Source organism: Lepisma saccharinum, chromosome 27 (assembly GCF_977018435.1).
Source record: "Lepisma saccharinum chromosome 27, izLepSacc3.1, whole genome shotgun sequence".
Lineage (NCBI taxonomy): Eukaryota > Metazoa > Arthropoda > Insecta > Zygentoma > Lepismatidae > Lepisma > Lepisma saccharinum.
In genome coordinates this window covers 40,807,895-40,820,236 of record NC_139255.1, presented here as the reverse complement: position 1 = coordinate 40,820,236, position 12,342 = coordinate 40,807,895, and the positions used below count along the sequence as shown (strand labels likewise).

At 34.4% G+C, this 12,342-nt stretch overlaps 1 protein-coding gene across 4 annotated transcripts in view; it reads right to left on the bottom strand.

The window, feature by feature from the left end:
* The window catches only part of LRP1 (LDL receptor protein 1), a 330,684-nt gene that overhangs the window by 90,586 nt on the left and 227,756 nt on the right, over positions 1-12,342 (bottom strand). For all 4 annotated transcript variants that reach the window (XM_083113424.1, XM_083113423.1, XM_083113425.1 and 1 more), the window contains exons 29-32: positions 8,438-8,674; positions 7,440-7,613; positions 6,766-6,894; positions 3,420-3,551 (exon numbers count right to left, since the gene is read on the bottom strand). In XM_083113424.1, the coding sequence (XP_082969550.1) occupies positions 3,420-3,551; positions 6,766-6,894; positions 7,440-7,613; positions 8,438-8,674 (672 nt within the window). The remainder of the gene's footprint in view (positions 1-3,419; positions 3,552-6,765; positions 6,895-7,439; positions 7,614-8,437; positions 8,675-12,342) is intronic.

Below are 12,342 nucleotides of genomic sequence, written 5' to 3'. Positions count from 1 at the left end.
TAGCAACACTTATGGCTAGCGTGGACAAGGTATTTCCAACACACTTGCCAAAGATGAAGCAGACCGAGGGTCACTTCACATCGACATTTTGTTTCGTGAAGGAGAAAGGACAGTGACCATGCAAGAACTACATAAGTCACTCAAAAAGCAGGGAGAAAGACTAGCAGTTCTCTTCCTTCTAACGCGGATCAGATGTGCCGCATTGCTGAGCCTCGTGAAAGGTGCAGCCGCTTTATGTTTGCAGCCAATACAACAGGAAATGGGGGGAATTGAAAAATCTGCATATGTAAATATGTTAAATACGGAGAAACTAGTACTCACTTTTATCCGCGAAGCTGTTTTTTCTTCTTTTTCGATTAATTTCAGTGGCCACTGCCACCATCCTCGTTGGAACTTGCTGCGCTGTTGCTTGGCGTGCGTCTTTTGTTCGTAGTTCTCTGGCTGCCGTTAGGTGCGCTGTGCGTCTTGGTACGTCGTCTGCTATTTCCGGGCGATAACTGCTGCAGTAGTGGAATCCAAGTATGGTGCGCTTGCCCGCTATCGATGTTTAGTTCGTGCGGGAAGTGCATTATGGCGTGCGTTTCCTTGATTTTGGTGTCTATGAGCGTGTGGGCAGTGTGTTTGACTCGAACCTTTTGAATTTTATGGCTATTGTATTTGATATGTCTAGCAAGACCGGTAGTGGGTTGGGCTTTTTTCGCATCTGCTAGGTGCTGTTGGATTCTTTCATTGACAGATCTGATGGACCTGCCGATGTAATGAGCCTTGCACTCACACTCAGCATCATATACACCTGGGTTGTCAAGGGGGGAGAGGAAGTACCGTTTGTGCTTGTTCAGTTTGTCAGTTATTTTGGAGTTGGGTTTGTGCGCTACTTTGATGCCAAATGGGAGAAGGGCTTTGGCTATGCGGTTGGAAGTGGTGGGATGGTAGGGGAAGGCAAACCATTTATATTGGTCGCTGGGGGTTGGTTGTGGCTGGGTTGCTTGTGGATGGGTTGATTGTGGTAGGTTAGGGTGTCTGACCTGTATTTCCGCCTTACTGCACCAAGTGGAGAGTTGTGATTCAGTGTAGCCATGCTTCAGGGCTATTTCTGTGATGGTGGCTATCTCCTCTCGTAGATCCTCTTCTTTGCCACAGTAGGAGAAGGCTCTTCGATAAAAGTTTAGCCACACATTGGCTTTTTGCTTAGGGGGATGGCTAGAGAGAGCATGTATGTACTGGTTGCCTGCATCCGGTTTTCTGTAGACGGTGGTTGTGAATTTGTTAAGTGCACGGCTGATGGTGAAAAAAAACAGCTTCGCGGATAAAAGTGAGTACTAGTTTCTCCGTATTTATATACTACCGCGTCTCTCTTTTCCCAATCATGAATAAATATGTTAAGTAGATAAATTACATTTCAAGGTGTATAAAGGCATTGAAGAAAGAGCATGAACTTAAGTGCAATCGGCGCTTGCTCCGCCTGCCTTTTCCTGATTTTTGCTCATTTCTTCTTTACTTATTCAAAAAAATTTTTAAAAAAAACGTATGTATTCTTTCTGTGACTAACATAAAATTCATACGAGGTGCTGTGCTGCTAATTGCTCCTGAATGTGCCTCCTATAAATGTCACTTTAGTCATGGAAAAAGTATATACTTTTAGAAAAAGTAAAGAGGAAATTAGCAAAACCATGTACAAAAGTTTCAAAGCCATGTTTCACAATTTTTCACTTTGTAATGTCATGTTCTGTGACACCAAGAAAAGTAGTGTCGTTCTGGTGGAATTTGAGCATGCACCTCCAGTCAAATGGGATGCATATCAGCGGTATTTGTTGGGTGAGAAATAACAGAAAATAACTTCCTGAGCACTGCATATCCATAGCTTTCTATTATTACAGAATAAAAAAGGTGGTTAAAGAGTGAAAGCTTTGGGATGCTAAACACAGTTGAGGGAGAGGAGAAGGTGGCATGGGTTGGTGACTTATTTGAACAAGAGGATATTCTCCTCTTGGTCCAATAAGCATTGGGTAAGAATGATGTTATTTAATTTATTCTTGATCGGCATAGCAACGGCTTTATGACCTACAATGAAGAAAGCCATTTCTTGAACCTGGATTATACTGCACATTATATACGATATATCATTGCTTTCGCTTTTCCCCATCAAAAATCAGGGTGCACATTGTACAAGCGTAAATAAGGTTTTTTCTATTTATTATCTTGCCAATGAAAATTCCTTGGTGATCTTCAAATTCTGGTGTTAGAAGTTTAAAATAATAATTATAAGAAAGAAAAGCAATTGAATAGAGACACAAAAATGAAAAAGCATGGCACATACACAGTATATAATGTTAATTTGTACCTTGAAGCTTAGAACTCTAAAAATTTTGGTCACTCCTGGACAGAATTGGGGAAGTCACTTAAAAAAGTAACACATACTATTACTTTACTTTCCCACACAAAATATTAGGGATAGAAGAGATTAATCGGTACTCTATCGGTATCAGCAGATGTAGGCATATCAGTGGATCAGTTTATTGGTAAAATTACCAATTATTTTACTGATCCGATGTGTCTATAAATACCTTATAATTTAGTATAAAATTCTGCCATTTTGTTATAATTTTTATGGATAATCTCTATGCCCTACTTTTTAAAAAAGTAAATGTCTAAATATGCAATTTCTTTCACCTGGAAACAAACATTTATTAAGGAAATCAATGAACTATTCAAGTACTTCAAGGACCATTTGTAATTTTGTTATCGGATCGGTAGAATATCGGTTATTGATATTGGTACTTTATCGGTATCGGCCAAAATTTCATATCGGCCCATCACTACAAAATATATGTGCATGTTCACATCATCATTGGCCAAGAAACTAGCTGCTTCAGAGAAAAGCAATATTGTGAATTTAGCAAGATGACATAAATTCATGATGGCTACTTTCAAAACATTAAGACACATAATTTCGGTAATGTGATGATGCCCTAAAATAACACATTACCAAGTAACAGGCTACTTGCATTATGTTATCCCTTCCCTAATTCTGTTCCTAGGCTATACACACATATTAGTACCCACTTGTGCAACAAGAATATGAAAGATGCTACACAATGCCACTATAAAAGTCAATAAAATTGTTAGACCAAAGCATACAATATTTAATTACAACTTTATGTTATGATTCATAAAGTTGGCAACAAATGAATGAACTTAAGTTTCTAGAATTTAATATACACCCTACTTAATAAACTATTCTTTCCTACAAGACAACACTTGTACAAGATGAACATTTCATCATTACACATTAATTGTGATAAAAACTCCTTGTTTAAGACCCATTCTCAAGGTTTTCAGAGCATCTAGTCAAAAATTACATTGCAGTTGGAAAATTATTCACCACACTATTTCATGTAATACACTGGAATCAATTTTACCTGTAACCCAATCAACAGCAATACTCTCAGCAGATTCAACATGTTCAACCACAACTTCTCGGCCGGTACCATCACGATGAATTCGAGTGATGCTTGCTCGATCACTGTCCACCCAATACAAGTAATCCAGTTCTGTTAGGAATAAAGGAAATAAAATATATTTGGATCATAGAAGGGACTATGAGATGACATAAAATGTTTGCTTGCAACATTTTCTCTACAGTTTACATTTCATTCCCCTCTTGTGGATGGACACAGTAATTATTATATTTGTCAATATCTAACAACTATGAAGAAAAACATCTGGCACAGCCATATCGTGACTTAATATGAATGTTAACTCAGAATCTCTCAAGTCAAATACTGATTGACTGACACATTTGTACTAAGAATTAGTTATATTAAACATCCCATTTATGTATTTTTCACAAAGCCAAACAAAGTGTTTTTTTATTTGCCTTATTTATAACTGTGCAATAATGATGGGGAGGGGGATATGGTCACAAGTAATGTATGCAACAAAGAAGTGTACTATACTTAAGCAAACTAAAACCAATACCCTGTAACTATGACTACAAATAACGACATTACATTAGAAACATGACAACTATATCTTGAAATACTATCTGTATATCATGGCCCTATGTCATCAAGATGAATTTTGCAAAGAGTAGGAACGTAGAGAGGGGTGGACACGGATATTTTGCATGGTACAATTGCATTTCTTATATATACATGTTGATTCAAGTATCATGGTATACCAAGGTGATTCTATAGTGGAACCACAAGCAAAGAAACCTGCACAGACCCGTGACTCCTGTGCACCGTACTCCCACAAGAAGGGGAAGGTGGCGAGTGGACCATGCTTCCTTATGGCCAGAGCAGAACGGAAGATGGGAAAGCTGTGCAGGGACTTTTCGTCCACGGTTTCTTTCCCTTGTGGTCGCTCTATAGTTCCGCAACTTGCCAACTGATAGAAGAGGAATATCTAGTGGCACTGGTACATCACAAATTACATGTATGGAATGGCCACAATATAGTTGTTGAAGAAACTGTACACCTTTTTCCCCAGAAGAAGATTTTAGAGGTGTGTTTCACATGTTGCCAAATATTTCATCAGGGGTTCCATTTCTTAAAAAAGGTGGGCTCAAACACTAGTTACAATTTCACAAAAAATCTCATAAATCCTCCCTCTCATGTATCTTGATATTATTGCACACCAACAATGCATTGTTACTTATTTTTTAAAAATCTGTTATTATTCAATTTACCACAAATAACAATAACAACATCATCACTACAAATTATTGGGTGGGATCAGGCTATATAAGTTGGTGCCACTGGATTTAATTGTAAGTACAGTAAAACCTCGTTAATCCAGACCCCGATAAGCCGGACTTCGCTTAATCTGGACAGATAAAAAGGGCCGCCCCCCCCCCCAAAAAAAAGGGCAGTCAACCACTGATGAAATTCTGTTTCCCGCAGACTTTGTACTGTACTGTATAGTGTATTTAGGCCTATGCGCTTTAAATACACCATAATAACAACATCTTGTAGCCATAAACGGAGTTTTAATGCACTTTCTACTGTTCTTTTAGGTTATTTCAGTTAATCTGGACTTTTGTTAAACCCGCCAATGTATCCCCCCTCTCTAGTCTGGATTAATGAGGTTTTACTACTATACCTGGTTGCCCACATTTCAAATAATTGTTAAATTTGACATAACTAAGTTTGCATTTCCTTACATGCATATTGAGTACATTCTGAACAACCAACTTTGAAGTGCATCACCCATTCTAAATATCAAATGTGAAATGCATAATTGGAGTAAAAGTTTTTCTGGTCACATGATTTCTTTGTCTATTGGAATCTTCACTGCCTGTGCATAGTCATTAGATTTATTGCCATTAACATTCATCCTAAATGAATGTTTCAAGTAATAAATTCAGGGTCAACCTTGATGTGGCAAAGTGATAACAGAAGATTTTATAGTCAACACAACAGAAAAGTCTGCAACTGTACTGATTTTTCTTTTCTTACAGTTAGCTTCCATTTTTCAAATCATATCTTTATATGTACATATTTATTACCTTAAGAGTAGTTAAAGTTGTATATTTCACACAAAAGTAATATATTGCTTGCTAAAGGCATGCATATTTAGTTTTTGATGAAAACACGAAATGTCAAATAACACATTGAAATGTTAATTTTTAATGTTTCTGAAAGGTGTGAGGTACATTTTTCCACCCTGTTTTGCAATGAAATAATGCGAAACGAGCTGCAAAATGTGAAATGAGACTCAAACCAGAAATTTAGAGTTTATTTAACGACGCAACACTTTCTAAAGTCACAATTATCCTGGGTGTTATTCACAGATTTTTTTTTAATTCTGCTGCAAATATTTGAGAAGTAAAAATTGACTCCTTTATATCCTGGTAACGATGTAAATCTGCTATTAGAAGGGATATGTTTATTTTGTGAAGTAAGTGCAGTTCTGAAATCAAATTTGGGATTATATTCACATTTTTAAAACCAAAATGTCATTTTATATACTGCCTTTTCACAGCTATAACAGCAAAATTTTATTTTATTTACTGCTTTTGAACCCGAAATTGACGGTTTTTGTACCGAAAGGTTGCTTTTTATTTATCAAAAATGTGTGCCTCTATTGCTTTGTATTTTTTTGGAAAATAAACTAAAAGCACAGAGCATAAGGAGTAAGGTATTAATATAAAAGCTAAACAAAACAGACTGCTGTGAAATAGCAGCTCGTTCATTGAAAAGTACATGTGCTTAACACTGCTCATTGAGAAGTGTAGGTACTTAAGTTAAAGGCGTTTTGAAAAAGCTGATATTCGTAATATTAATCAATGTTTCACTTCCAAGTTTATGAAATTAAAAATAAAAATTAGGGATGGGACCGGTTAATCAGTACTCTATCGGTATCGGCCGATATAGGCATATCGGTGTATCGGTTAAATTACCGATTATTTTACCGATCTGATATATCGATAAATATCTTATAATTTAGTGCACAATTCTGCCACTTTGTTGTAATTTTTATGGACAATCTCGATGCCCTACTTTCTAAAAAAGTAATTATCTAAATATTCAACTTCTTTTGCACTGCAGTCACCTCAAAACACACATTTGTTAAGGAGATCAAGGAACATTTCATGTTCTTCAAGTACCATATCTAATTTTATATCGGATCGGTAGAATATTGGTTATCGGTATCGGTAAATTTTATATCAGTATCGGTCAAAATTTCATATCGGCCCATCCCTAATAAAAATTAAAAATACAAAAATAATCTAAGTGATGAAAAAGGATTATTATGATTTACCTGCATGGAAATCGATGCTTGTAGCCATCAGCACCCTTGATATTGGAGCAAGGACATCTGTTCTGTTGCTGTTCAGGAGCATCCCCTTGATTTCCCAGTTAAGGGAGTAAAACATGAATTCTTCTATTCCTGTAAACAGTTATGAGGACAATTAAATGATATAATTTATACTAATTAAATTTTGCATCTAATACAGCACTGAACCTCCAACTTTAAGAGATCTGGGCAGCAAGAAAGGAGGTAAAAAGATAAGGCAAAAAGATATGGCAATGTGCATATGAGAAACAACTAACCATTTGACCTAAGAGGTATATAACTAGGGACATGAAACTTGCCAAGTTTCTATTACTGACAATAGAAATAGCCCCAGCCTCAAAATATACTAAGGGTGGACAGTTTGTTGGTGATTGCAAAATATTATTATTTTTATGAATATAGCAGTCAACATATAGTTCATATTCGCAGGTTTTATACATAAAAAATCTCTGCTAAAATTCACTGTAATGAACCAGTTATATACATTAATTAAAAAGGTTAATGAACCATTAAGGCCATCAAAATGCATTTACAATTTTATATCGGATCAGTTGAATATCAGGTTCATCCATAAAATACATAAATTTGTAACTGTGCTAATTGCATTAGTTTTCCTCTTATAACAATAAGTTACTCACCTATGCACTTGGTCTCGTCTTTTGGATCTACGGTGTAGCCAGTGGCACACTTGCAAACCCTTGCAGTCTCTGAGATGGGCAGACACAGATGAGAACAATTCCCTTTATTCACGATGCAGGGGTTGCTTCCTTGCTGAACCTCAGGGTCATAAATTTTCAGAGACAATACATTACCTGGAGGAAAACAAGTAAATATACTTTAATGAGTAAGTTCATTTAGAAATGTGCCATTAATTGCAATTTTTATTTTTAAAAAGAAGATCTAACAACATGGATGCTTATTTGTTATACACATTGTTTTTAGTTTTCAGCATTTCTCTCCTGGATTCTCATTTGTCTTAATTATTACGTTTGACTTGACTTGATTTATTTTCCTATCAATTAAATAAAATAAAATCTCTGTACAATATATTTATTATTTAAGCCACAGTTCTATACATGGAACACTTTGCAGAACTAATAACAAAATTAAAATAAATATTGCTTGTGGAAGGGATACGCACAAAAATAGTTCTTGCTTATATGGGAAAATGTCACACTTTCTACACATATTTTTCAAGAAAACTTCCAGGACACTTCAAAATAATGATAACGTAACTAAATTTTCAATAACAAACACAGTTTGCAACATAGAACAAGTCAAGATTCCCACTAGTAAAAATCGTATTACGGACTCCCGTCAATAGCACAGACACACAATTGCAAAGCCCTCTGTCAGAAGTTCCCAAAATAAACAAACGAAAGAATAACACTCCATGAGACACTGATACCAGATGTTCCCTGCCCTAAAAGTGCATCATCCAATTCTTATTAATCAGAACTTTCTTAGAAATTCAAATCTTTATGAACATCAGTAAATATTTCATTTCGATCACATACACAAACAATATTAAGTATTTAGGTCTACTTTTATGCTAATAATATTGTAGGATGCAGAAGAAATCTTCAGTGTTGATACAGAGATATTGTCAAATAAGAAAAACAAATTGCAGACGTACTTGTATTATTTCTCAAAATGACATCATTTGCCCCTGTTGTTTTATTGACTACGTGGATGGCTGAATCATCTTGATTTGCATAATAAAGCTTTCCTTTGTACACTGTCAATGCTGTTGGATGTGCTGATGGTAGTGGAATCACGTTCACTTTCTTCTCTGCAAAGTCATAGTAGTTCACCACATATGATTCACTGTTTACCCAATACAGCCTCCAGTCCTCTACATCCATACTCAGGCCTGTAAGTACAAAAATGAAGTAGACGATAGTGAACATTAAATATTAATAGACTAAACATTGTTAAAAAAAATCACTTCTGGTATAAATATGCATTCCTTGAAAAAAATTGGGATTAATTTTTACTCTCATCAGTAAAATTACCGATAATTATACCAATTTGATATAAATCTATAAATAGTGCAATTTAGTGCAAAATTTTGCCAGTGTGTTCTTATTTTATGAATATAAATTCATGTGTGCTGGTTTTGTGAAGTAAAAGTGTGAATACAATAGAACCCTGATCTTATATTCCCGGATTTTACATTTACCCCCCTTATACATTCAATATTGATGGTTCCTTACACAGGAAAATGTTATAAAATTTTCCCACATCAAAATTTTATTCAGTTTGGTTCCCTAAAAAACATAACATCGAGGTTCTACTGTATGCAGTTTATTTTTCAAAGTAAAACCTAATGCAGTGACTTAGTTACAAACATAAAGTAAGGAGATTAATGAACCATACAGGTTAATCGAGGAACATTTGCAATTTTTTGCATTTTTCTTATATTTTATGTAGCTTTTCTACCATTTTTGTAGGGATGGGCTGATATGAAATTTTGGCCGATACCGATAAAGTACCGATATAAAATTTACAGATACCGATAACCAATATTCTACCGATCCAATATAAAATTAGAAATGGTTCTTGATGAACATGAAATGTTAATTGATCTACTTAATAAATGTGTGTTTCGAGGTGACCTCAGTGCAAAAGAATAGTTATTGTTGTATGTACGCATTGCTTGCATTGTAGAATTATTTTCCTGTAGTTTATGGTTATTACAAGCATAAGAAAACAGTTTTTCTTTGTGACGTTTCAGAACACAGGCTCCTTTCATCAGACATTTATTTTCATTTTGACTAAAGATACAGTCATAACAATGGTTAGTAAGTTTTTAAAACAAAAATAATCCGTTATATATTGGATGTTGTTACATTGTTGTAATATAGCAACTTAACTGTGAAAAGAAGCAGTCTGTTTTATTTTTATTTCAGATTTTTTCTTTTTTAAATTATGAATCCCAAATATCATCAGGTAATTCAAATTCATCATTGTCTTCACAAAGTCTCTTGATGTTTTCTGTTACATTAAATTTTAAAGATGGTGGCTTACTCCATTTGTGAAAAAGAAAACTTCATACTGGGTCTATGTTACCATTTTCATTATTTAATTTATTCCAGTGTACTTCTGCAATGAACGAAGCAATGAACAACAGATGAAATAACAGAGGTCCAAAATACACAGAACGGGAGAAAGAGCATATAAGGTTGGGGAAAAAAGTTCATAGTTTCAAGATCTGGTTGAAAGAAAACGACATTTTCTTAATAAAATCGGACAAGGAAAATAAACCTGTCCTTATCCGAATAAAGAAAAAATGGAAGAATGTTTCAAAGTAAACAATTTCACAGAAAGCTCTCGAAACCCTATAACTAAAATAATAAATGAGGTAAAGAAAGTAATTGAAAGCAGTATGATGATACCAAGAGAAATGAAGAAAAAACTTATTGTCAAAAATTCAACCCTGCCGATTGCCTTTGGACTACCAAAAACTCACAAACTGGGAACTCCAATACGACCCATCATTGCAACTTTCACACATCCTGCATACAAACTATCCAAATATTTAGTTGAAAGCCTTGCTATAATTAAACAACAAACACCATTCAGTGTTAAAAATGCATATGAAGTGAAACAGAAACTAAAAAATATTGTTTGGAATAATGAGTATCGTATTGCAAGCTTTGATGTTGAAAATTTATATCCTAGTGTTCCAATAGAAGGTGCCACAGATGCATTACATAGATGGCTTATTGAGATGAAGGTTAACCCAGTAAAATCATGGGAAATGGTTTGATGGTTTACTGTATGTGCAAATTACAATTACTTTATATTTGCTGGCAAAATCTATCAGCAAAGTAATTGTCTATCAATGGGAAACCCAGTATCTGGAATCATCTCCAGCATTTTCCTTCATTACATAAAATCTCCAATTGTTAATGAGATAGGTGCAGATATCAAACTCTACATCAGATATGTAGATGATGTGCTAATTATTGCTAAAAATGAGAGCACCATCATGGACGTATTTAAATTGTTAAATGAATCACATCGTCGCATAAAATTCACTTGCGGACCCATGATTAACAATGTAATTTCTTTCCTTGATCTGCAAATTAAGACAACTGACTCAACAATTCAAACATCAGTCCATAGGAAAAAATTAGCAGGGGAAAAATACATCCATGCCAATTCAGAACATTCGCGTATAACAATGGAAAACATATTTTTAATTTTTTTCCTGAGAGCACAAAGACTATGTTCTAATAATGAGGATATCAAAAATGAAGAAGAAAGGCTTTTTAATATAGCAAAAGAAAATGGCTTTCACACTAACAGAATAAACCAAATCAAAAAACAAGTTGCAAGAAAACTAAAGGAAAAGAGAAATACAAAGATGAAAACTCTGTTGAAAATAAATTTGTGTGCATTCCATTCCACAAGGGATTCTCACATAAAATTGCAAAAATTTTTAGCAGTTTTAATTTCAAAATTGTTTTTAAATCACCAAGAAGTTTGGAATGTACATTTAATGAATTCAAAATGAGAAACTCTCTACCAGATGTGGAAACCACAGGAATATATAATATAAGTTGTTCATGTTCAAAGGATTATGTGGGACAAACAGCAAGGAAAATAGCAATAAGATGGCACGAACAGGATTTGGACATTATAAATCTAAACCCAAGAACAGGTTTGTCAACTCATATCATTGAAGAGAAGCATTGGTTTAAAAAGAGAGGGGTTTTAAAAAGATTAACGGGAAACACAGAGTTGAATGTCTGGGAAGCTTCGTTCATTGCAGAAGAACACTGGAATAAATTAAATAATGAAAATGGTAACATAGATCCAGAATGGAGTTTTCTTTTTCACAAATGGGGTAAGCCACCATCTTTAAAATTTAATGTAATAGAAAACATCAAGAGACTTTGTGAAAACAATGATGAATTTGAATTACCTGATGATATTTGGGATTCATAATTTAAAAAAAAAAAAAATCTGAAATAAAAATAAAACAGACTGCTTCTTTTCACAGTTAAGTTGCTATATTACAACAATGTAACATTGACAACATCCATTATATAACAGATTCTTTTTGTTTCAAAAAATTGCTAACCATTGTTATAGCTGTATCTTTAGTCAAAATGAAAATAAATGTCTGATGAAAGGAGCGTGTGTTCTCCTGAAGGGTCACAAAGAAAAACTGTTTTCTTATGCTTGTAATAACCGTAAACTACAGGAAAATAATAGTGCAAAAGAAGTTGAATATTTAGACATTTACTTTTTTAGAAAGAAGGGCATGGAGATTATCCATAAAAATTACAACAAAATGGCAGAATTTTGCACTAAATTATAAGATATTTATCGATATATCGGATCGGTAAAATAATCGGTAATTTTACCGATAAACCAATATGCCTATATCGGCCGATACCGATAGAGTATCGATTAATCGATCCCATCCCTACATTTTTGATTAATCATGACAATTGAGTAATAATTAGATTAAATTGGTTAAAGACTCTCACAAAGATCACCAATACTCAAGTCTTGGACTCAAGCCTG